The following is a 22053-nucleotide window of genomic DNA, read 5'->3' as shown; positions in this document are numbered from 1 at the left end:
TTAACTGAATATTTTAAATATATATTTTCATTAAGTTATAATGATAAGTATATAGGTAGGTATATGCACACTAAAATAATAAAATATAAACATTTTTAACAAAAAATTGATAATATAAACAATTAAATGACTAGAGAATTATATTAAAATAGTTATAACTATTCATTATATTTATACTATATATACATTTAATAAACTATAAATAATTTTTTGGGGGTAGATGTAAACTCAATTAAGTAGTTCAATAACATTAAGGCAAAAGAATATATGTGCTAGATAAAAATGTAAACAACAATCATCTCAAGATAAAATCCAATATGTAATATTGTTAAATATTTTTAATCGTCATCGTCGTCGTCGTCATCTGATGGAACAAACAATTCGTTTTCTTCTAGAAAATTAGCCATATATTTACTAATGGTGGCTCCAATTAATAACCCCGGCACAACTGTAAAAATTATACCCACAAGCCCAAATGGAATTTTTTGTGGTTCAGGCAATAATGCTCCAGTAGACGATGTGGTGGCTGTACGTACATAATATGGTCGCATGATTCTTGCCATTTTCAGGAAACTTGATATCTTTGTTTTCATTGTATAGGAATATAACAATAAATAGAATTAATGAGGTATAATATTTTAACTTAATTAACTATTAGAATTTAGAATAGATTTAATTAGTTATAGAATTAGAATAATAATAAATAAAAAATAATATATAAATTTTAATATCATATAAACTTTATCAAAGTGATAATTCTGGAATTCAACAATTCTTCCTCCATATTATAACAGTGCTACCAGAAATTGTAATAATATTACTTATAAATATTGGTATAATTTCATATGATTTGGGAATGAATGAAGTTTATCTCCGAAGCGATTTTATGGAATTTTTTTTTTTTAAATATGTGTTTTTGTATGCTTAATTTGATGGCACTTTCAAAAAAGGCCGATCGAACTTATTTTGGAAGTTATGGTCAAAAGACTTCAAAATGCTCAATTTTTCAAATCGTGTTTTTGATTTTAAAATACCTACAAAAAATTTAAGTTTTTAGATTTCTTTTTTTAGAAATGTTTGTATTTATGTGCTCAACATTTCGGTGGAATCAAAATTGGCCTATCGTACTTACTGTTTATCTTATTGTTAATAAACCACATAAAACTGAATTATAAAGTTATTTTAAACATTTGCATATTTGAGAAACTCAAAATTGATTTTTTTGACCTTTTTGTTTTTTATTCAATGATAATAAACTAATAACAAAAATTAGTTTTTGGTGAAATCGAACATTGAAACATTATTATTTATTTACTTATTATTATTCAGAGTTCACAGCTATCATAAAGCCTCTCTACTCTCTAGTCTCTTCTAATGAATTTATTAAGTAAAGGTCAATTGTAATTATCTTAATCGTTAAACATTTTATCCACAATATTGTTATTGTTTCATTTTCATTTCAATAAGCAACTGTGCAAGTTAACAACATTAATTTTATAATTTTATATTCTTATCTTGATTATCTTTATTTTGGGGGGGCTTAATTTTTGATGGCCAATTATGACAACAAATTAAGTTTTCATTGTATTTCTGACAATATAATTCATATAATTATACAATTATCAAATCAAGATCAAGTGTGATAAGAGCAGCGTTGCTTTATCACCACAAACTATAATAAAATTAATGTCGTGTCTGACATTTTGGGGGGGGGGCTCAAGTCCGGAAGCCCGCTCTGCTACATCACTGGGGAGTGAGACCAAACATATTTTGAAATTTAAAATTAAGGAAAAGCCTAATCTACATAAATCATAGAACTTAATGCTCTCTTGAACGAAAGTAAAGCCCAAATAAAGCAAGATTTAAGTTTGCTTGGTTTGATTCTGTTAAAGGTTTAAGAATTAGTTGTGTTAAAAAGTGTTTTGATATTACATTATAATATTATATTTCAGGAGTCTTTTAGAAGTAAACTTCCTTTTGATTCAATAAAACGAATAGCTGTTAATGACTTACATGTAAAAAAATAAATTATTGTGTGGAGGGTTAAATTCCCCAACCACTGATCACAAGTCTGTAATCAATCACCATTGCAAATAATTATGCAGAAATCACCTATATCAGTGAAGTTGTGTTATATAATAAAAAACTTTAAGTTGGTCTAAAGTTTAAATATTTTAAAATTTCAATGCTGCGCATAGAAAATATATAAGCAATCTCATTTATTAGTAAATATAACTAAATTGTTTAATTCCTACAATGAAGTAGTTTTATTAATATTTTAATTAAATATAAAGTTAAAATAGCTAAATATTTTTGACTGGGCCAATTTAGTATTTATAAGTTATAAATACTCTTATAAACTGTTCTTAATTCTTATATTAACCTGAAAATACGATTAAAATAACCATTTAAATAGTTGGGTTAAACCTTTGTTTTTTTCTGTGATAATATACCGTGGTCAATGTCAAATTTTTGTGATCAATACTTTAGAATTAAAACCAGGGCCGTCCCGATGATTTGCGAAGCTCGGGGTAGAATAAAATTGTGGGGCCAAAAATGTCTAAAATATCACTATGTTGTGCGTCAGTTACAGGGTGATTCTTTTATCATTAAACACTTATTATTTCAAAAAGTGTTAATTTTGAGTTTATTACATATGAGATATGAAACAGGAAGTATTATAAAAACCTAAAACCACCAAATTTAAAAAAGCTATATCTCGTTAAAAAATTAACGAAAAATAATAATTTAAAAGTTAAAATTCATAAAAAAAAATAGCACTAATATAAATTTAGTACATTTTAATTGTAGGTTGCCATTTGAAAATAAAAGGTTGTTAGTGGTTTACCTATTAAATAAAATGGTGAAAGAAATAAAAATTTCGTTCAGTTTGAGAAAAGCATGAAACTAAGTATTTAAAAAAAAAATAAAAACAAAAAAGTCAATACTAGACTTAGTGTTTTGATAAAATAATTACTCTGTATAGCTCCTCAAATTTGAAACTCAAATGTGCGCGTCTTAACAAATATGGTACCTTGCAGTGCAACATTTTTGGTGGGTGGCCTGGATAAATTTTAATTTCCCGGCCTGGATTTGGTTCCTGCTCCGCCCCTGCCTTCAGCACCAACAACAATATGAATAAGTAAATAAATTATTACGTCAACATGTAATAGGTACAATATAAAAATGTATTAAAAATTAACTAATAAATATTAGTTTACCTATTAAATATTTGTAATAAATAAGGATCAATCAATACTTCTATAAATAAAAGTATACAACGAAATACATAAAAAAATGTTGCCCCTCAGATAGAGCGTATTCTTGAATTTCTTATTAGAGATCCTTAAAAGACTCAAAAGTCTAAATAATATTTATTGTTCATTTAGAACTATTAAGTATTAACATATTAATAATTATATTATATAAAGTCTACGCATTACTGAATTATTACTGTAAACATAGACAATGTAGTTTAGTGTTAATAGTATTAATTATTAAGTGTTAAGGCTTTTAGATGATCTACAACGACTACAACTGTCTTATGTCTAAATGTACAGTCGTTCAGATATGAAATAATAAAGAAAATTGTACCTTATTAATCTATAATATCTAATATCTCCATTTATGTTTGACTAAAGGTCTACTAACAACATATATAATTATAGAATAATTAGAATACACAGATAAATTATTTATTATCCAACGACCATCACGGCATCACGGTCGACTTTTAAGCAATAATCATTGACCAGTAATAACTAATTAGTTAATAGTTATTAATTATTATCTATATTTATAGGTACATTAAGTACAACAAAGTAGTTAGTTTAAAATAGTTGGTTTTATGTGTATTCTGTGGCACATATTCCATAATCCATGGTCCATGATAATAACTGATAATCATATGAACAATTTGAATTCATGATAAAACCATAGATAGTGTAGAATATATTGAAATTAATTATATATATAAGTATATGTTTTGATAAGGATGACGAAACATTGGGGATAAAAAATACATTCTGTGTATTTGCCTACACTGATTCGGTTAAATGTTACCATTTCTCCTGACCACTTCTACAAATTAATTTGTCTTCATTTTCTTCTTGTAAAATATCATCACGATGTTTTTAATTTTTATAGTCACGTTTTAAAAAATATTTGTATTTTGAACTAAAATTACTTAAATTTTTTATTCCTTTTATTTTATGTTATTTCCTTTTATAATTTGTTGGCGAATTTGGTATAAACCTTTATTGCTGGGTAATTTTCCCGGCCGAATAATTTAATTTAATTTAAAGAGTAGATCAGAAGCCATTTGCAATGACACTAGAAGTCAAGGAGGGAAACTTGACTAATTCAAATAATCATCAATTAAATGGTATGTTAAATAATAAGTAGTACACTAATATTTGAATCTATGTTATAAAAGTGTATGCAAATGAAAATGTATTGATAATTTAATGTTGGATGTATTATTAGCTTATAAAATTAGGTAAGTACATATTATAATTATTATCTGAAAAAAAAAAAATAAAATACCTAAAGGTCGAATTGTAAGTACCTATCTATTTTATTCTTGAATTATCAATTAAAAAATAATATGTAAACGAAGTGTTAGAATTCAATTAACATTTTGCAGTCATGTATTTATTTATATAAATATGACATATTTGAAGAACCTATTTGTAGAATTTTATTTAAGTATATTATTAATTTGTTAGAAAATATGATTTTTATTTTATGTACTTACAATAATTTAATGAATCTTAATCAATTGATGTTATTGTACTGAATAGTAAGTGGATACTAAAACTAACTTAATATTTTTAAATTGGTTCTTTACAATAATTTTAATTTTATTTACAAATTATAATTTAATACCTATAATTATTATTTTTATAATGTATTTTTTTAAAGAAAGAGTTTTAAAAATTAATTTTATTATAAAAAATATAACAGTGCGTCTATTAGTTTTAATATTTTCATGTAGGTATATTTCATTATTTATTAGAATATTTACTGTCAAAAGATAATAATGAAATATTTTTTCATCAAGGATTTTTATATAGTCAAGAGTTAAGCAATTAATCTGTATCTGTATCTTTGATAGATTGTTCACCAATTAATGGTTATTTAATTTTTTTAACTATAAATACAAGTTGTACCTAAAGTTTTTAGTTGTTTAAAATAATTTTAATACCTTTAAATCAAAATTATTTTTACAACAATAGCATGTTAAAATATATGTCAAAATGATTTGTAAAATCTTGTCTGAAAATTAGGTTTTATTCCAAATTTAATTTAAAAATCAGGTTTATCATTAATTATTAAAGTCCCATTAATTAACAATATTTTACCTAAATTACTGTCGCTCACCTTTTACCTTAATTGTATTATAGTAAAAATTGGCATTTGGCATTTAATAATTAAATAAATCAATATTCATATTACCTTTTGAGTATACTTTATTTTGTTGGTACCGAATTATAGTTATAACCTATATTTAGTAATATAATTTAATAATAAATAAAAAATTTTATAGCTATGATTGGTAATACTTAAATTGATAAAGCTGTTGTATCTTGCTATACATACTAAACCCCAACCTATGAAAACCTTTTACTTTAGATTTTAAAGACTAATTAAAATATAATATATTTAGATATGAGTTATTATTAAAAAAAACATTGAAATATTTTTTTGTATTATTATTACTCAAACTTAAAATAAGTAGATATTTAAGGTGAACATATTAATAATTTAACATTAGATACAAATTAATCAATAAAAAAATATTAAAATAAATATTTTTCATTTGAGTACAGTTACTATCTCAGTTAATACTAATTTTATCATTTTGTTTTTTTAAATAATTTGAAATTCAAATTCTTCGATATACTAACAAGAAACATTTAAATTTAAAAAATCTCATTTTTAATTATGATTGTTCATTTTTTTTGTATTATTAAATTTTATTTTTCATGTAAAAAGATGATTTAGTGTAGTTTTTACGATATTTAAAGTATAAAAATAAACAATTGTGCATAAAGTCTAAAAAAGTATAATCAAACTTAAACCTTATTTACCTATAGCATTTGTTGTTAGTTTAAAAAATATTAAATTTCAAATTTATTAATTAAAATGTGATTATGACTTACTAAATTACTAAATAATAATTGTGTTATATTTTAGGGAATATAGAAATAGTTTGTAATGATCATAAGATACCAAGTGTAGATCATGTTGTTAATGGAATCGGTAGTCAAGAAGTTAATTCTGAAAGTACTACAGTTAATCATGTAGATGTTGTCAACAATAATGAATCCCATAATGTTGGGAAAAAACAATTGAAGAAAAATACCAAGAAAGATAAAGATGTAGACACTACAATTACAGATCAAAACATTAACAACATTTCTCATAGCGATGATAGTTCTGAGGAGAGTACTGATAATGAAAAAAAACAAGGTACTGAGATAATTTTTATTCAAGATCTTGGATTCAATGTCAAAATAGTTTGTCCTGGAACTGAAGCTTTTGAAATTCAAGTTAGTTAATAAAAATTATTTAATTTACAATTTTTTGCAATAACTTATGTGTTATCTAATGTAGGTATCTAGCATGGAATTAGTTCAAGAAATTCACCAATTACTAATGGATAGAGAGGACACTTGTCACCGTACATGTTTTTCACTACAGCTGAATGGTATAACATTGGATAATTTTTCAGAATTGAAAACTATTGATGGCCTTAAAGAAGGATCTATTATTAAAGTATGTTTTAGTTTTAAATAGTTGTTTTTAAAATAGTGGTCAATATGATTTAAATATATATTATATTTATTATTATTATTTTTATGACTGATATTTTTGTATTAATATATTGCCCATTGATCTTTCATATAATTTTTGAGATTTAATATTATTTACTTGTACATTAAAATGTGTTTTACTTTATCTTTTTAATGGTTAGTTTTAATCACGGACTAAGATATAATGGACTGGCATCGAATTGGCTAGGGAGTAGGAGGGACTGAGCATCAAATGTTATGAAAAATAAAAACCCAATGATTCCAACTCCATCAACATTTTTTTATTTTAGTATATAAAAGTGTATAAATTATATAAAGAGCGCTAAAATCATTCGGTTTTTGTTACCCCCTTCACTTCTTGCTCACGTAATATTTTCGGCTCACAGATATTGCACTTGATGCCAGTCCATTATATCTTAGTCTGTGGTTTTAATTTATGAAATCCTCATCCTGTGTCACAAAAGAACTTAAATTTGTTTTATTAACTACTTGCAATACTCTATTATTTGATCAAAAATAAACAAAAACATTAAAATTAGATATTAAGATATAATATCTAAATAAATATAGCTTAAATGGTCTATCACATTGACTATCTAATGTTGTTATCAACAATTATTTTCTGATTGATTTTATTAAAAAAAAATTTTTATTCAATGTATATACATTATAGATTTTGTTGCAGTTTAAGTGCTCTCTGCTTATATATACCAATGTTATATCTTATTTATAATTTTTGTCTCGTGTTATTATTATTTAAACTGATAGGTATAGTCAAAGAACATAATTTTAGGAATACATCTTCAAAATTAATTATAATTTAGATTAATACACCTATTAAAATTTAAGATGCTAAAATCTAATACTAAATTATGAACTCAAAAAGTCTCATTAGAATATGGTAAATAATTTCTGAGACAAATAGTTACCATAATTACTACATTCAAATCAATATTAATATTTAAATCATTTATTGTTAACTAATAGAAATTAAAATATTTCAATTCTAATTTATGTATTCTAATATTCTTAAAAATGTTTGGTATTCTAATTATTATATAATACTTACAGGTTGTTGAAGAGCCGTACACTATGCGTGAAGCTAGAATTCATGTTCGCCATGTTAGAGACATATTAAAATCATTAGAAATGGCAGATGCTTACAATGGTGTTGATTGTAATTCATTATCATTTTTAAATGTTGTTACTCAAGGTAATAAACTTAGTATGGCTTTTAATTGTCGTAAGTGATAGTAATAAAAACGTTTTTATTTTTAAAAACAGAAAAGAAAAAAACTCGGTCTGAAAGTGTTGACTGTACTCCTCCAGACTATATAATGCCAAACAATAAAGATCGACCATTACTTCCCCTGCATCCGACATCAAAAGACTTAAAAGGACCTTTATGCATAAAGGTAAAAATAATATTTCATATTTTAATTATAATATTTATACTATATTTTGAGGAAATGTTTATTACTCATTGTATATTAAGTATTTTATTATTTTAGATTTGATTTGAAGTAAATAAATATTATATTAATATTATTAATATTTTTTTACTGTGGCTGGATTTTGACAAAGAATTATTTTATTAGTTATGTCCTTATAATTTTTAATTTAAAGTTTGAAGACTAAATGTCTTCAGAACAGTTGAATTCAAGTTTTTCTCACAATTTATTTTAATTATTAGTCTTTCCTTTCAATATAAGTGTCACTACATAAATAAAACATGCAACTAGTTTCAATACTACCAATATAATACCTAGTGCTTTTTATGATTTTAGGTACTTACTACTTCTGCATGGAATCCTCCACCTGGTTTTCGAAAAATGCATGGAGATTTGATGTATATGTATGTCATTACATTAGAGGATAAACATTTTCACATTACCGCTTGTACCAAAGGATTTTTCATTAATCAGTAATTATAATTAAAAAAAAATTCTTACCTTTTTTTTACAATAATTTTTTATTATGACTAGGTCTACTAATGAAGAATTTAATCCTAAACCTGCTGCACCAAATCATTTATGTCACTCTTTAATTGAATTGCTTAGTCAAGTAAGTCCAGCTTTCAAACGAAATTTTGCAGCATTGCAAAAAAAGAGAACTGCTCGTCATCCTTTTGAACGTGTTGCAACACCTTATCAAGTATATAGTTGGGCTTCTCCATTACTTGAGCATACTTTAGATGCCATCAGAGCTGAAGACAGTGTGTATTATTTTAGTCAAATTTTTTTTTTTTTTTTAGAAATGTGATTTCTAAACTAAATTAAATTATGTAATTGAAAAAAATGTATATGAATTATTTTTGTGTATTTAAGCTTTTTCATCAAAACTTGGATATGAAGAACATATTCCTGGTCAAACCCGAGATTGGAATGAAGAATTACAAACAACTAGAGAACTTCCTCGTAAAAATCTTCCGGAACGTTTATTGAGAGAAAGAGCCATTTTCAAAGTATGTACCTATAACAAATATTTTAAATTATTTAGAATAGAAGTGTCATGTTGATTTAAATACTTACATTTAATAGGTTCATGGTGATTTTGTAGCTGCTGCTACCAGAGGTGCTATGGCAGTAATTGATGGTAATGTAATGGCTATTAATCCTGGTGAAGAAGCTAAAATGCAAATGTTTATATGGAATAATATTTTTTTCTCACTGGGTTTTGATGTTAGAGATCATTATAAAGAATTAGGAGGAGATGCTGCTGCTTTTGTTGCTCCTGTATGTATTTAATTATTATCTCTTATATTAACTTAAAATTAAGTTTTCAATTTTTATATAACATGTGTTATTTTAGCGAAATGATTTGCAAGGCGTTCGAGTATATAGTGCAGTAGACTTGCCTGGATTATACACGTTAGGCACAGTTGTTGTTGATTATAGAGGATACAGAGTAACAGCTCAATCTATTATTCCTGGCATTTTGGAAAGAGAACAAGAACAATCTGTTGTGTATGGATCTGTAGATTTCGGTAAAACCGTGACTACCAATCCAAAATACATTGAATTAGTATGTGACAATGTATTTTATTACGTATATTTAAATTAACTTGATAATTAAACTAAATCAATAATATACTTATTATAGCTTAGTCAAGCAGCACAGCAGTTAAAAATAATGCCACATAAAGTAATCAGTGAAAAAAGTGAAGAAATTGAATTATGTTCATCTGTAGAGTGTAAAGGTATCATTGGAAATGATAGCCGTTATTATATTTTGGATCTACTTAGAACTTTTCCTCCAGATGTCAATTTCCTTTTACGTAAATATTATTTAGACTTAATTCAAATTTAATGAATTAACTAATTATTATATTATTTGTTATAGTTGATGAAGATATACTTAGTAAAGAAGTAAAATCTTTGGGATTTCCTATTCAACATAGACATAAATTATGTTGTCTTAGACAAGAGTTAATTGATTCATTCATTGAGTAAGAATTTTTAATTTTAAGTAAAATTATATTCTTTTTTAAAGACGTCTAATTTAATATTGAAACTATAATTTTATATAGTACACGTTATATGATGTTTATTAAGTATGCAGCATTCCATTTACAGCATTTAAACTTATGGAAAAATCAAAAAAATGTGGACAGCGTTATTGATAATAGTGCACTGGTATGTTGAACTTCTGCATAAATTGATTAAATCTAAGTACTTATATATTTATTAGATTAAAGAAAAAGGAATTAGTGATGAAAATAGTAAACATGAAGTAGCTGATGTTAATAAAATTGATAATAAGGGTGATGAAAATACTTTGGAAGAGTCAATAGAGACTAAGAAAAAAATTGTGGAAACAATTACTGAAAGCGTTGTAAAAGATAGTAAGTTAATTTTTTTTAGTTTCAATTGCTTTTTGCTAGCTTCTTTATCATAATAAAGAATAATAAATTATAAAACATAAATTGTAATAGGTGATGATAATAGTACTAAAGAAGTTGTTAAAAAAGCTGCTCAAAAGGTTGGCTCACTGAAAGAAACAGAATTTGATATAAGATTCAATCCAGATGTGTTTTCACCAGGTGTAAAGCATTTTAACCCCGAATCAGATCATTTTAAATTAGAAAAACAATTGGTTGTAGATGCAGCTGAATATCTACTGTTATCTCAAATTCCATTGTTTGTATGTTTGTATAATTTCTATTATTTAATATTAATCAGTAAAGGTCTAATTGTAAATTATTTTTCAAACAAACTATAAAATTTATATCATTAAATTGTAGGATATATGGATGTATATATATTATATTCCATATAAAATACAATAAAATAATAAGTTGGTTGTTATGATATAAAAGTACACAATTTTATGGCCTATGAAATTTTTTAACTTAATAGGGTATGCATAGTACAACTTTTTTTTTTTTAATGGCAAACATCTATTTTAACTACTTATTATTTTTTGCCTTTTTTTAGTGAATTTTGGTAATCAAAATTACTTTCTAATTCTTAAATTGCCGAGTTACAGCAATCAACCAAAAAACCTCAAAATGTGCGCGATTTTTAGTTTTTTGACTGTTACTCTAAAAAAAATTATTCTAGAATTTATTTAGGATTTTTCTTATGAAATATTTACCTTTATTTATTAAGGTTATATTAGACGTTATTATAATTTTAATTATTGTATTGTTTTCACTTTAATTTTTGTTTAAACTGCTGGTCATTGTTTTATTTTGTATCAAATTGTTATACAGATAAATGTTTACTTAAAGATAAATACCTAATGTTTAATTTTATAATTCCAGATAAAATATGATAAGTATAAGATTATGTTTCTATTCCAATTTAAGATAGCATAGTTAGTTAATTTGGACAACAATTTATACGTTAAATTAATTAAAAACTAAATAAACTTATAACTTAAATAATAATTAAATTTAATATTAATTATTACTAAATTTCAATAGATCTATTGAATGTAACAATAACATACTTATTTACATTAGAATTAAAGTGAAAATTATATAGTATACTCACCTCAGAATAAGAACATACCTGGGCAGTGGACCAAAACATGTTCACCGCGCGCATGTCGTATCTAATAGTCTAACAAAAACGAAGTGGAATAGATGTATACTGCCCAACTATAACAAGGTTGCGGTGAAGAATCAGGCTGTTGCCTGCACTATGAGGTACGTTTTTATTCGGCAGCGAGTATAGTTAAAATTATATTTAAATATCATCATTATTAATAGGGAAATGAGAGTAAAAATTCAAAATATCAAGCCTAAAAAATCCTATAATAATTATTTTTAGAGTTACAGTCAAAAAACATAAAATTGCTAACATTTCGAGGTTTTTGGTTGTATTTCTGTAACTTGATCAATTTTGGACTTAGAAGTTGGTTAAGCTACCAAAAATCATTAAAAAAAAATAGGCAAATATAATAAAGTTGTTGCCACTTAAGAAAAAAAAAGTTGTGTCGCGTGCGTATCTAATTATGTTAAAAAAAAAACTGTCATAACCTATTAAAATACAGAATTCAAATTGGAGAGGGCTACGCAGATATTTGAGTATTCTCATTAGCGTTTATACTCTGTATATATACTCCATTCAAATTTAGAAGCGACCATATTTTGTTGGTGGCGCACAGGTCACACCCATAACTATTTTCTCTACTTAATCAACCACTTGTAATATAAACATCGAACCAGTGCTTGAACTGGGAAAAATTAAGTAGAGATGCTCAATCAAATGATTTAAAAACTGCATTCCAAATGCATTATTACTAAACACATGCCAGTGGGGGGGTTTCGCCCCCACACCCGTCTTGACAACTTTAATTATATTTTAAATACCACTTTTTTACTACACAAATATTTTAATTCTACCTTCATACTAGTCCATAGAATATATATGTACAATAAATTATAGGCAAAAAACAGTATGATATAATTATTAATAAGCAACTACAAAAAAAAATATATAGAACCATAGAAGTGATACTAATAATAATAAATTAATCATTAATTATCAAAATTAATTTTAATACTAAAAATTGTAAAATTATTATATTTTAAATTGAAATCCACCATTTAATATAAATTATTTTGGACATAAGTTTGTCCCTCCATTCCTGTGAAAAAATAAAGTTAAGGGAACGCAAAAAAATATAAATAGTTGGGGTGCTCCGTCCCCCCTCAATTTGAGCAGTGCATAGAATAATACCATGCCTTTGGGCAAAAGTCGGCTGCCTGGGTCACTTCTAAATGTGAATGGAGTATATTGCATACTGACAAAAGTATACAATTTATTCTTATAGATTAGAGACTGTATGGATCATTCTTCTGCTCCAATGGATGGACAAATATTATCTGAAAATTTACATACTAGAGGTATCAATATTCGTTATTTGGGGAAAATCGCTGAAAAACTATCAAAAATCAAACAACTTGAATATTTGTACAGTATTACTGTTGCAGAATTAATTACTAGGGCAGCAAAACACATATTCAATACTTACATACAAGTAAGAAGAATTAAATACTATCACTGTTTTATATACTTTAAATTTAAATTGTTTATTTTTAGTCAGCCGAGTTGATGAGTCTAGCTAATGCAGTTAGTCATTTTTTAAATTGTTTTTTGTCATCGTGTTCAACACCACATCCTCAGAATACATTAGACGATGTAAAACCAATAAAAAAGCGTAACAAGCGTAAAGGGAGATTAAACAGATTATTAACAGTAGATAATAAAGATTGGGCTAATCTTACTCGGCATGGTCTTTGGTCTCAAATTCGAGCAGAAATAAAATCATATTATGCTTGGGAATTGGTTTCTGAAACAATTGAATCTATTTGTGAACACTATGGCACTCAAAAAATATCATTATTGAGGTATATTTGTTTTCCATTAAGCCTTTATATAGAAATATTGTGTTTGTTATTAATAACTTAAACAGAATATTTTTATTCTTTATTAATAGGTCATTTTGTTTAAAAACTGGAATTCAGATACTTTTAAGGGAATATTCATTTGATTCTAAAAATCGGTTTACATTCTTTGAAGAAGATATTGTGAATATGTTTCCTGTTGTTAAACACATCAATCCTAGGGTAAAATAAGTAGTTTTATTGCATTTTCTTTTATAATATATGTTGATGATTACAGGCAACTGATGCGTTTAATTTTTATACCACTGGCCAAACAAAAATCCAACAAGGGCTTTTAAAAGAAGGATATGATTTAATTATGGAAGCTTTAACCCTTTTAAATAATGTGTATGGTGCAATGCATCCTGAAATCGCTCAATGTTTACGAATGCTTGCCAGATTAAGTTATATAATGGGAGATTATGGTGAAGCCATGGCATATCAACAGAAAGCTGTATTTATGTCAGAACGAGTTAATGGAATTGATCATCCATATACCATTACAGAATATGTAATTTTAGAAGAAAAATGTACTTTTATGAATATTACATATTTTTTAATTTAATTTCAGATTCATTTAGCTTTGTATTGTTATGCAAATAATCAAATAACTACTGCTTTAAAGTTATTGTATCGAGCTCGTTATTTGGCAGTTTTGATTTGTGGAGAAAATCACCCTGAAATAGCTCTATTAGATGTGTGTATATCTAAGATAATTATTCATTTTTATTCTTTTTAATATTTATATTGTATTTCATTTTTATTTATATATATATATATATTTATAGAGTAATATTAGTCTTATATTGCATGCAGTTCAAGAATACGATCTTTCATTAAGATTTTTGGAGAAAGCGTTAGCTTTAAATATAAAATTTTATGGCCCTAAATCTTTAAAAGTAGCAGTGAGTTATCACCTAGTTGCTCGTACTCAAAGTTGTATGGGAGATTTCCGTTCAGCATTGAGCAATGAAAGAGAAACATATGCAATTTATAAACAACAAGTACTAATATACCAACGAAATATTAAAAACTAATTTCAATTAAATGTGTTTTATTTTTAAGTTTGGTGAAAAACATGAAAAAACACAAGAGTCATCAGATTGTTTGAAACACCTAACACATCAAGCAGTAGTATTACAAAAAAAAATGAATGAAATCTATACAGGAAAAACTGGTGCTACATTACCTCCTATACAAATACACCCACCTTCTATGGGTAGTGTACTAGATATGCTCAATGTCATCAATGGCATTCTGTATGTACAAATTAGGTATGTTATTAGCATTAAATCATATAAATATATTAAAAATGTTTACTATGTTAAATTGTTTTTAGTAATTTAATAGACCTGATTAATTAAAATCTATGGAAAACTTCTTAGTTATTGTGGCTATTCGTCCCGGATTTTAATTATTTTGAGCAGATTAAAATAAATTGACTGCAGAGACTTGAAACTTTTTGACATTACCAATATTAATTTCTATAGATAAATACTTTATTCAATTATAATTGTTTATCCTAATAATTATAAAGAAATTAAATTTATTTTTCAAGAGTTGTAAATATTATTTTTTGTTTAAAATTTATATTATTTGTTTTTAGTCAGCAAGACTTAGAAAATTTCAAAGCAGAGGTGGAAAAACGTTCGGAAACACTAGACTTGGTGAAACCATCAACAGAGCAGGAATGCACCAGTTGAGTATTTCCGAAACATGTAGTAAGCTTGTCTTATGCTTTCAGTGATTTATCGATTGCTATAAGACAACTTAAGTAGTCATTTTGATGCTCATTTTTATTTTGTATTGTTTATTTAGTTAATATGTTCTTCTGTTTTGTTACTGGATATATAATATATCATTATACATTCTTAATTTATATAAATGTGTAGATACATACACACTCTGTAGTGCCATTTATCTAGTATCTGTTAATTAGTTCATATTTAGTCATTTTAATCATCATACAAATTGTTAATTTCTTATACTATATACATATTCGTGTGTATGTAATTATTTATACATGCATATATATATATACACATACATATAGAACTGAAAACATGAGCTACTGGAATAAAATAAAATTAAAAAAAAAAAAAACTACTTTTTTTCTGATTTTTATCAATTATTAATATTGTAAAAGTTTAAAGTTTAACTTCTTTATAATTAGTTAAAGTGTCCAAAAGGTATTAATAATGCCAAAGCTCTTGAAGTTTAAATTCCTATTTAATTGTAGCAGTTAAGTATAAAATTTAATATCATATTTGTGTTATTTAAACCAATCTCGTACAAAAATATTAGACTAACAAAACAAAATAGCAATAATTTATATTTAATAATTTAAAAAAAATTAAAGAACAAATTTAATCTTTATGTTTTTGTTATATATATATAAATGTATATATATATTCTGTTATTATTATTATTATTATTATTATTATTATTATTATATCATATATGTTTAGAATTTTTAAATCACCAAAAAACTTTTAGACTGCGATAATATTAGACTGGTAACAAGACAGTAGATTTATTTTAGAAAGTTTGTTGATTTTTTATACAAACCATTATTGTAGTTGGAAATTATACAAATAAAGTTTTTTTACGAAACAAGTGTTTATTTTATTTATGTGTTTAAAGTTTATTTTTGTAACTTATTCCCAGAACGCAAGACTATTATGTAAATTCAATTTGTAAATTTAATACTAATTAGTTCAGAAGTATGGACGATACCATTTCTGTATAATTCAGTATCTTTTATTCATAAAATTTTAATTTAGTGTTAGCACCACTGTAGTCCCTTACCAATACCAATTTCTTTAACTTTTTACTATATTAATATGCATAGTTAAATCACTGATCCATCATGTTTAAGATAAGTGACATACAGCTTATTTTGGGTTCTTCCAGACAATAGAATCTTGATCACAGACAACTTTGTTTTAATATGTCTATGGTTTTGACTTATGTACAAGATATATGACAGCAATGATGTCCATTGTCAGATTTCAGATGAAGCTTAATTTTATTATACATACAGTTCTTGATATCTATGTTTATCCTGAAATATTTAAAATTATGTACTTTTTGAAAGAATTTTCCATCAATTCTAAGTATTATCTATACCAATTGTATGTTATGTACATGCATATCTATTTTTTTGGTCATTTAAAATCTATTGGTAATTGCAATACAATTTCATACTGGCAGCCACAGAATAATTTTTAAAAGAAAGACTGATGTTATCTATAGTTACAGATTAGTTTCAAGTTGCCTTAACTATAGTTTTTTTAATTAGCTAATTACCTTATGAATGATAAATAAAATCAATTAAAGTTGACAGATAGAAACTATTTAATCTTCTTTAGTTTTAATAGTTTACAATATTAAATGAAAATATAAATTTTTAAACCAATAACGGTATTTAATAATAATAGTACACTTCATAATCACATAAAATAATTATATACAAAGTATATGTAATAGAAAAAAAATAACTATGTAGGTAGTATGCATTGCTTTCATATCTAATCCAATATATAATGCATACTATTAATAATTAAATGATCTGATTGTTAAGTAATATTAATTAAAATTACAACCTTAGTAACAAAAAAAAATATATATATAAATGAGAAACTTTCTAATACATTAAAATCATAATTGTATAAAATCTTAAGTATAATATGTAAATTTATTTCAATTTTGTTTTTTGTTTTTTAGCATTGAGCATCATTATTTGAAAAGCATTGAGCTTCTTTTGTTCGTAAGGTATTATTGTAATGTTGTCAGGATCTAAAAATATAAATATATAAACAATATGTGTTTTATATGTTGATAAATTTTTGATTTTTAAGTTGAACTAACTTAATAATAAAAAAAAGTCCACATGATATATTATCCATTTCATTCATTTACATCTTTGATTTAGATACTTCGAGTGTTTTAGTTTATTTGGTAACAATATGTATTTTTATTTTTTGTGGTAAAATTTGATTTATTTAAGTAAATGAACTTGATATAATGAATATATTAACTTGAAAGACTGTATTTAAACTATACTTCTTCTTATTTGTAGTAACATACAAAAGAAAATACATTTTCTATATATTATTTAAAATTATCGGTTTTATAAAAAAATTTTCATAATAATACAGTATGACATTAATTGCATAAATAATAATTTTATTGACATACTGTATAGATTTATATAAAAGCTACAAACATTTAGGTTTTTATAAATTATATTAAGCAATTTTTTTTTAGTTCTTGATCAGATATTATGGTTTTTAAAAATAAAGCTGAAAGTTGTTCATTGTTAAGTTTAGCTTTTTATATTACTGTTTAATCTTTAACTATAAATAAAATATTATACCTGTTGTGGTACTCCTATTTAGCACATCACTTGACATTAATTTTGGTTTCTTTGGAAAATGGTTATCAATTAAAGTTTCAAAATTATGCTTTTGAAGATCCATATTAGTTTTTTGTAGTAGATTATTTAAAGTCATATTATGCTCTATACTTTTTTCCATAACTTCTTTTTTCCGCTTATTTTGTTGAACAAGATTTTGGATAGAATGATTCACTTCTGATTTAACTGATACTGTTGGAACTATATTTTCAATGCCTAAAACTCTATTCTTATCAAAGGTAAATAGTTTTTGCATAGTATTATTACTTAAAGTATCATTAACTAAAATATTTTTCTCATACTCCTTAATGTAATAATTAATTTTACCCATAACTTTATTACATTTAAATTTGATATGATCATCAGGAACTAAAATTGACATTTTCAAAAAAATGCGTTCCAAACCGACAATCAAATTTTTAATAAAATTAATATCTGAAAAAAAACACATAAATTATTCATAACATAATTAATATTGTTTGTTAAATTTATTATCTAATACATTTTTCTTTATTTACTTGAAATTTTATAATTTTTGAATAAATTATCCCAAGTTTTTACTAAATCTTTTAAAAGTTTTATCTTTGAAGTTTCTGTGTTAAGATATTTATGAAATACAGTATGAAACTCTGGAGAAGATAATCCACAGCCTATGTAATCTGTTACTAAATAAAATATAAGTATTCTTTCCATAGTTGATTCATTATGATTGGAGCATTTATCCAATTCATATTTCTGTAATAATCCAAAATTAAATATTAATATACCATAATCAAGTAGTTTTATTTAAATTAAGTATATAATCACCCAATCAAAATAAGTGCAATATCAAACTAAAGAGTTAAGTTGTTTTGGAGTAAATATTATTTTATATTATATTTGATATTATTTTGATTAAAGTTAGATCATACTTATAAATGTTGTTAACTTTAATATACTAGTGAATTGACTTTATTTCAAATTAAATGGTAAGAATATGTTTTAGGAATTTTTGAATACTTTTATATGTATATAATATATATAGTGGCGTATATAGGGGGTTTTATGGGTTCAAACCCCCCTAAAATGTATAGTTGGTATGGGCATTGAATTTGATTGTATAATTAATTAGAATTTAAAAATGTAATTTTTTTTTAAACACCCTCTGAAATTAATTTCTATATACATCACTGTACCTATATATAAATGCTCAAAACTTGCTTTTAATATTTAAACATGTTTCAATAAAAGCCAAAAAAAATCCTTTAGATAATATTTTTATTTTTAAATATGATAATGATCAATTTATTCTTATATTAAAAAAACTAATGACAATTAGTGGGTATACCATAAAAGCACACCATTGTTGTGGAGATCATGTTTATAAATAATTTAACAAATATTAAGTAGCTATAACATAACTAATAATATTAATAACTGAATTCTATATTATAAGGCAATTTTTAGGTAATACATCAACAATTTTTTGGTACTACTGTACTAGAGAATATTATTAGAAGTATATAATATGAAAACATCAAAAACTTCACAGTAAATAAAATTTAAATTATTTTTACCAATGAATCATATGTACGACAATTATATTAGACCATAGAAATAAATTGTTTAATCCTGAGACAAATATGATGTTATTTGCAATAGATTAGTTAATTACATTTAATCATAACTCACAAGACAAATGTTTTAAATAAATAGTTGGAAGGCTTAAATGTATAAATTTTTTCAGAATTTCCAATGTATAATAATATAATAAAAATACTCACCATCAATTTAAGGCAATCTGTTGAGGTTAGTTGAATGAGAGAACTGCATACTGGTATTTGAATTTCACGGACACTCTTCAAAGCTAATACTTCGACGAAATTGTATATACTATCGAAATGTGTTATCAACTCCGATTCATTAAACATTTTGAAAACTGAATCAAAATACAACCACGTGAAATGCGATGACGATCAGACGATATTAGCGTATCACCTCTTTTACCTAATTACGACGGCTTCAATTTATTCATTAATATTTTATGTAGACAGTTGAAAATTTGGAATGTATAATATTTGTTCAACATACAAACACGTACTCCTTTATTCGTTATACTATAACGGTTGTAGTAAACAGTATAATATACATGTATTTGTGTCGAAAACTTGAATAACCATTTATCAAATAACGAAAAGGAATACCGAACAAGAAGATGCAAAAATCAAAAATAATACAATAATTGAATAATATTATGAGTAGGTATTACGGTTATTACGTATTATTATGCTATTGTGGAGGGAACCAAATGTAAGAAAGGCGCCAAAAATTGATATCATATGTTCAAATTGATTATGATCACGGACTAGAGATAATAAACTTGATAATAATAGCATTGAGTCAACGGTCTTAAACTTCTGTGGTTCTTAGAATCTTCAAACATGTGGTAGCCAGTATTTTATTTCAAGGTGAGGGGGGGTCAAGTCAAAAAAATAATAATACCAAGACCCGGTTTTTCAATTGAATTTATTCGTCAATAACGAGAGTTATTTGACAGATAAGAACAAATAGATAATTATTAGTTTTTCAATGTCCGAATAAGCTTAACTGTCATGTATAATTACGAAAAAGTTATCTGCTATAAGTAATTTTAACCATTCTTATTAATTAAGCAAAAATTAAATTTATAATGACCTACAGAATGCTATATTATGTACATATTGTAAAAAAAACGCTTGTCAAGTCAGAGATCGGCATGTACATTTTCTTGATTTTAAATTTTTAGAAATTTATTAATTGTATGCAATATGTATGTATAATGTATTTTATTTTCATTTTCATTTAGTGAAATCGATCTCTGAAACCAGAGAGCGGATTTTGTTGTTTGGGGTCTTGTTAGATTCACATTGGCTAGAAGAAGTGCAGTAAAGATTTTCAGAACTTTATCTTTTAGTTAATTCACTACAGACTGGGCCGTCCCGAAGAGTGGGTTTGGGGGGATATCTCACTCCACCATTAACAACAACGAAAACACCAGTCGGCAGTCGGATTTGTTTCATTATAGCCTAGAAGGACCTAATTTTACTTACGAAAAACAAATATTACATATTTTGTAAATACAGTATATACAGTATAAACGGATAAAATGTATATAACTACTTATGCAATATAAAATATTATATTTATGTATAATTAAATTGTCAATTTAAAGAACGTGCGACACTGACACGTTGGCAGTTGACACGCCACACTGAAATTAGCTGCGATCCTAGTATCTTTAATCTGTTATTGGGTTTATTAATGATCTAAAAACCTAAGACCGTGATTAAGTCCATAGTCCTTATAATTGAGCCAATTCAGCTAAGCTTGCATTGAGCAATATTTTTTTCTTGTATTAATGATAATAGATACAATCGCAAACATCCAAATCTGCTCAAAACGTGACTAATTTATCTATATCATAGATTACCGTGAAACCTGTATATAACGGACAGTCACGGGACCAAAATGATTGTCCGTTATAGACAGGTGTCCGTTTTAAATAGGTTTTTTAAGTAAAATTAGAAATATGTCTGTTTAAGGAAAAATGAAAATTTTGTACATATATAAATATTGTACATATTATTATAATCTTTATCATTATTATTATATTATTATATTTTAGTATTTTACATATACGTAATAAATTTAATTTTAATATTTAAAGCAAGTTTACGAATAGACATGTTAACAATAATGTTCACCTTTGTTTTAACTTGAAAGATTTACGCGGTACGGTAAAACGTGTCATTGTTAAGAAAAATATGTTAACTCTGATTACGAACCGATAAAAACTGACTAATGCCTCGAATACACGAGGCTAGTTTTTTAAGCTATGATACAAGGTAATACTGGTAAGCTAGAAAACTAGTAATTTTAACTTCGTGTAAACAGAGCTAGCTTTG

At 25.2% G+C, this 22053-nt stretch overlaps 3 protein-coding genes across 5 annotated transcripts; 1 reads left to right on the top strand and 2 right to left on the bottom strand.

Moving 5' to 3' along the window:
- Nucleotides 1-146: 146 nt before the first annotated feature.
- Nucleotides 147-711, bottom strand: LOC113549339 (essential MCU regulator, mitochondrial). Its single transcript, XM_026950593.1, has one exon. The coding sequence runs from the start codon at nt 591-593 to the stop codon at nt 339-341; it is 255 nt and encodes an 84-aa protein (XP_026806394.1). The 5' UTR covers nt 594-711; the 3' UTR covers nt 147-338.
- A 3399-nt stretch (nt 712-4110) lies between these two features.
- LOC113560751 (clustered mitochondria protein homolog) lies at nt 4111-16042 on the top strand. Its single transcript, XM_026966806.1, has 23 exons — nt 4111-4384; nt 6199-6554; nt 6619-6780; nt 7890-8031; nt 8103-8233; nt 8606-8742; nt 8804-9033; nt 9146-9282; nt 9359-9553; nt 9630-9842; nt 9921-10095; nt 10161-10266; nt 10348-10453; nt 10509-10662; nt 10753-10961; nt 13101-13307; nt 13370-13677; nt 13767-13896; nt 13952-14224; nt 14285-14410; nt 14502-14717; nt 14779-14987; nt 15320-16042. The coding sequence occupies exons 1-23, from the start codon at nt 4327-4329 to the stop codon at nt 15414-15416; spliced, it is 4077 nt and encodes a 1358-aa protein (XP_026822607.1). The 5' UTR covers nt 4111-4326; the 3' UTR covers nt 15417-16042.
- Nucleotides 16043-17119: 1077 nt separating this feature from the next.
- Nucleotides 17120-20457, bottom strand: LOC113548703. 3 transcript variants are annotated; one of them, XM_026949720.1, is made up of 5 exons: nt 20117-20457; nt 19894-20048; nt 18649-18865; nt 18092-18565; nt 17120-17511 (listed from the first exon to the last, which is right to left on the bottom strand). In XM_026949720.1, the coding sequence occupies exons 2-5, from the start codon at nt 20038-20040 to the stop codon at nt 17411-17413; spliced, it is 939 nt and encodes a 312-aa protein (XP_026805521.1). In that variant the 5' UTR covers nt 20041-20048; nt 20117-20457; the 3' UTR covers nt 17120-17410. The 3 variants fall into 3 exon arrangements, with proteins under 3 accessions (XP_026805521.1, XP_026805522.1, XP_026805523.1); XM_026949721.1 differs by having other exon boundaries at nt 19894-20129; nt 20201-20457; XM_026949722.1 differs by having other exon boundaries at nt 19894-20116; nt 20201-20457.
- Nucleotides 20458-22053: the final 1596 nt, after the last annotated feature.

The sequence above is a fragment of the Rhopalosiphum maidis genome, chromosome 4 (genome assembly GCF_003676215.2).
Source record: "Rhopalosiphum maidis isolate BTI-1 chromosome 4, ASM367621v3, whole genome shotgun sequence".
Lineage (NCBI taxonomy): Eukaryota > Metazoa > Arthropoda > Insecta > Hemiptera > Aphididae > Rhopalosiphum > Rhopalosiphum maidis.
The sequence above is the reverse complement of the archived record's forward strand: the minus strand, read 5'-3'. Positions and strand labels throughout refer to the sequence as shown.

Excerpts from the sequence above, each read along its gene's own strand:
- LOC113549339 (XM_026950593.1), bottom strand. The coding sequence starts at position 593 with ATGAAAACAAAGATATCAAGTTTCCTGAAAATGGCAAGAATCATGCGA.
- LOC113560751 (XM_026966806.1), top strand. The coding sequence starts at position 4,327 with ATGACACTAGAAGTCAAGGAGGGAAACTTGACTAATTCAAATAATCAT. Across the intron at positions 10,267-10,347 it reads TTAATTGATTCATTCATTGA|TACACGTTATATGATGTTTA; the intron begins GTAAGAATTTTT and ends AATTTTATATAG. Across the intron at positions 13,308-13,369 it reads TATTCAATACTTACATACAA|TCAGCCGAGTTGATGAGTCT; the intron begins GTAAGAAGAATT and ends GTTTATTTTTAG.
- LOC113548703 (XM_026949720.1), bottom strand. The coding sequence starts at position 20,040 with ATGTTTAATGAATCGGAGTTGATAACACATTTCGATAGTATATACAAT. Across the intron at positions 18,566-18,648 it reads CAAAAATTATAAAATTTCAA|ATATTAATTTTATTAAAAAT; the intron begins GTAAATAAAGAA and ends GTTTTTTTTCAG. Across the intron at positions 17,512-18,091 it reads AAATAGGAGTACCACAACAG|ATCCTGACAACATTACAATA; the intron begins GTATAATATTTT and ends TTATATTTTTAG.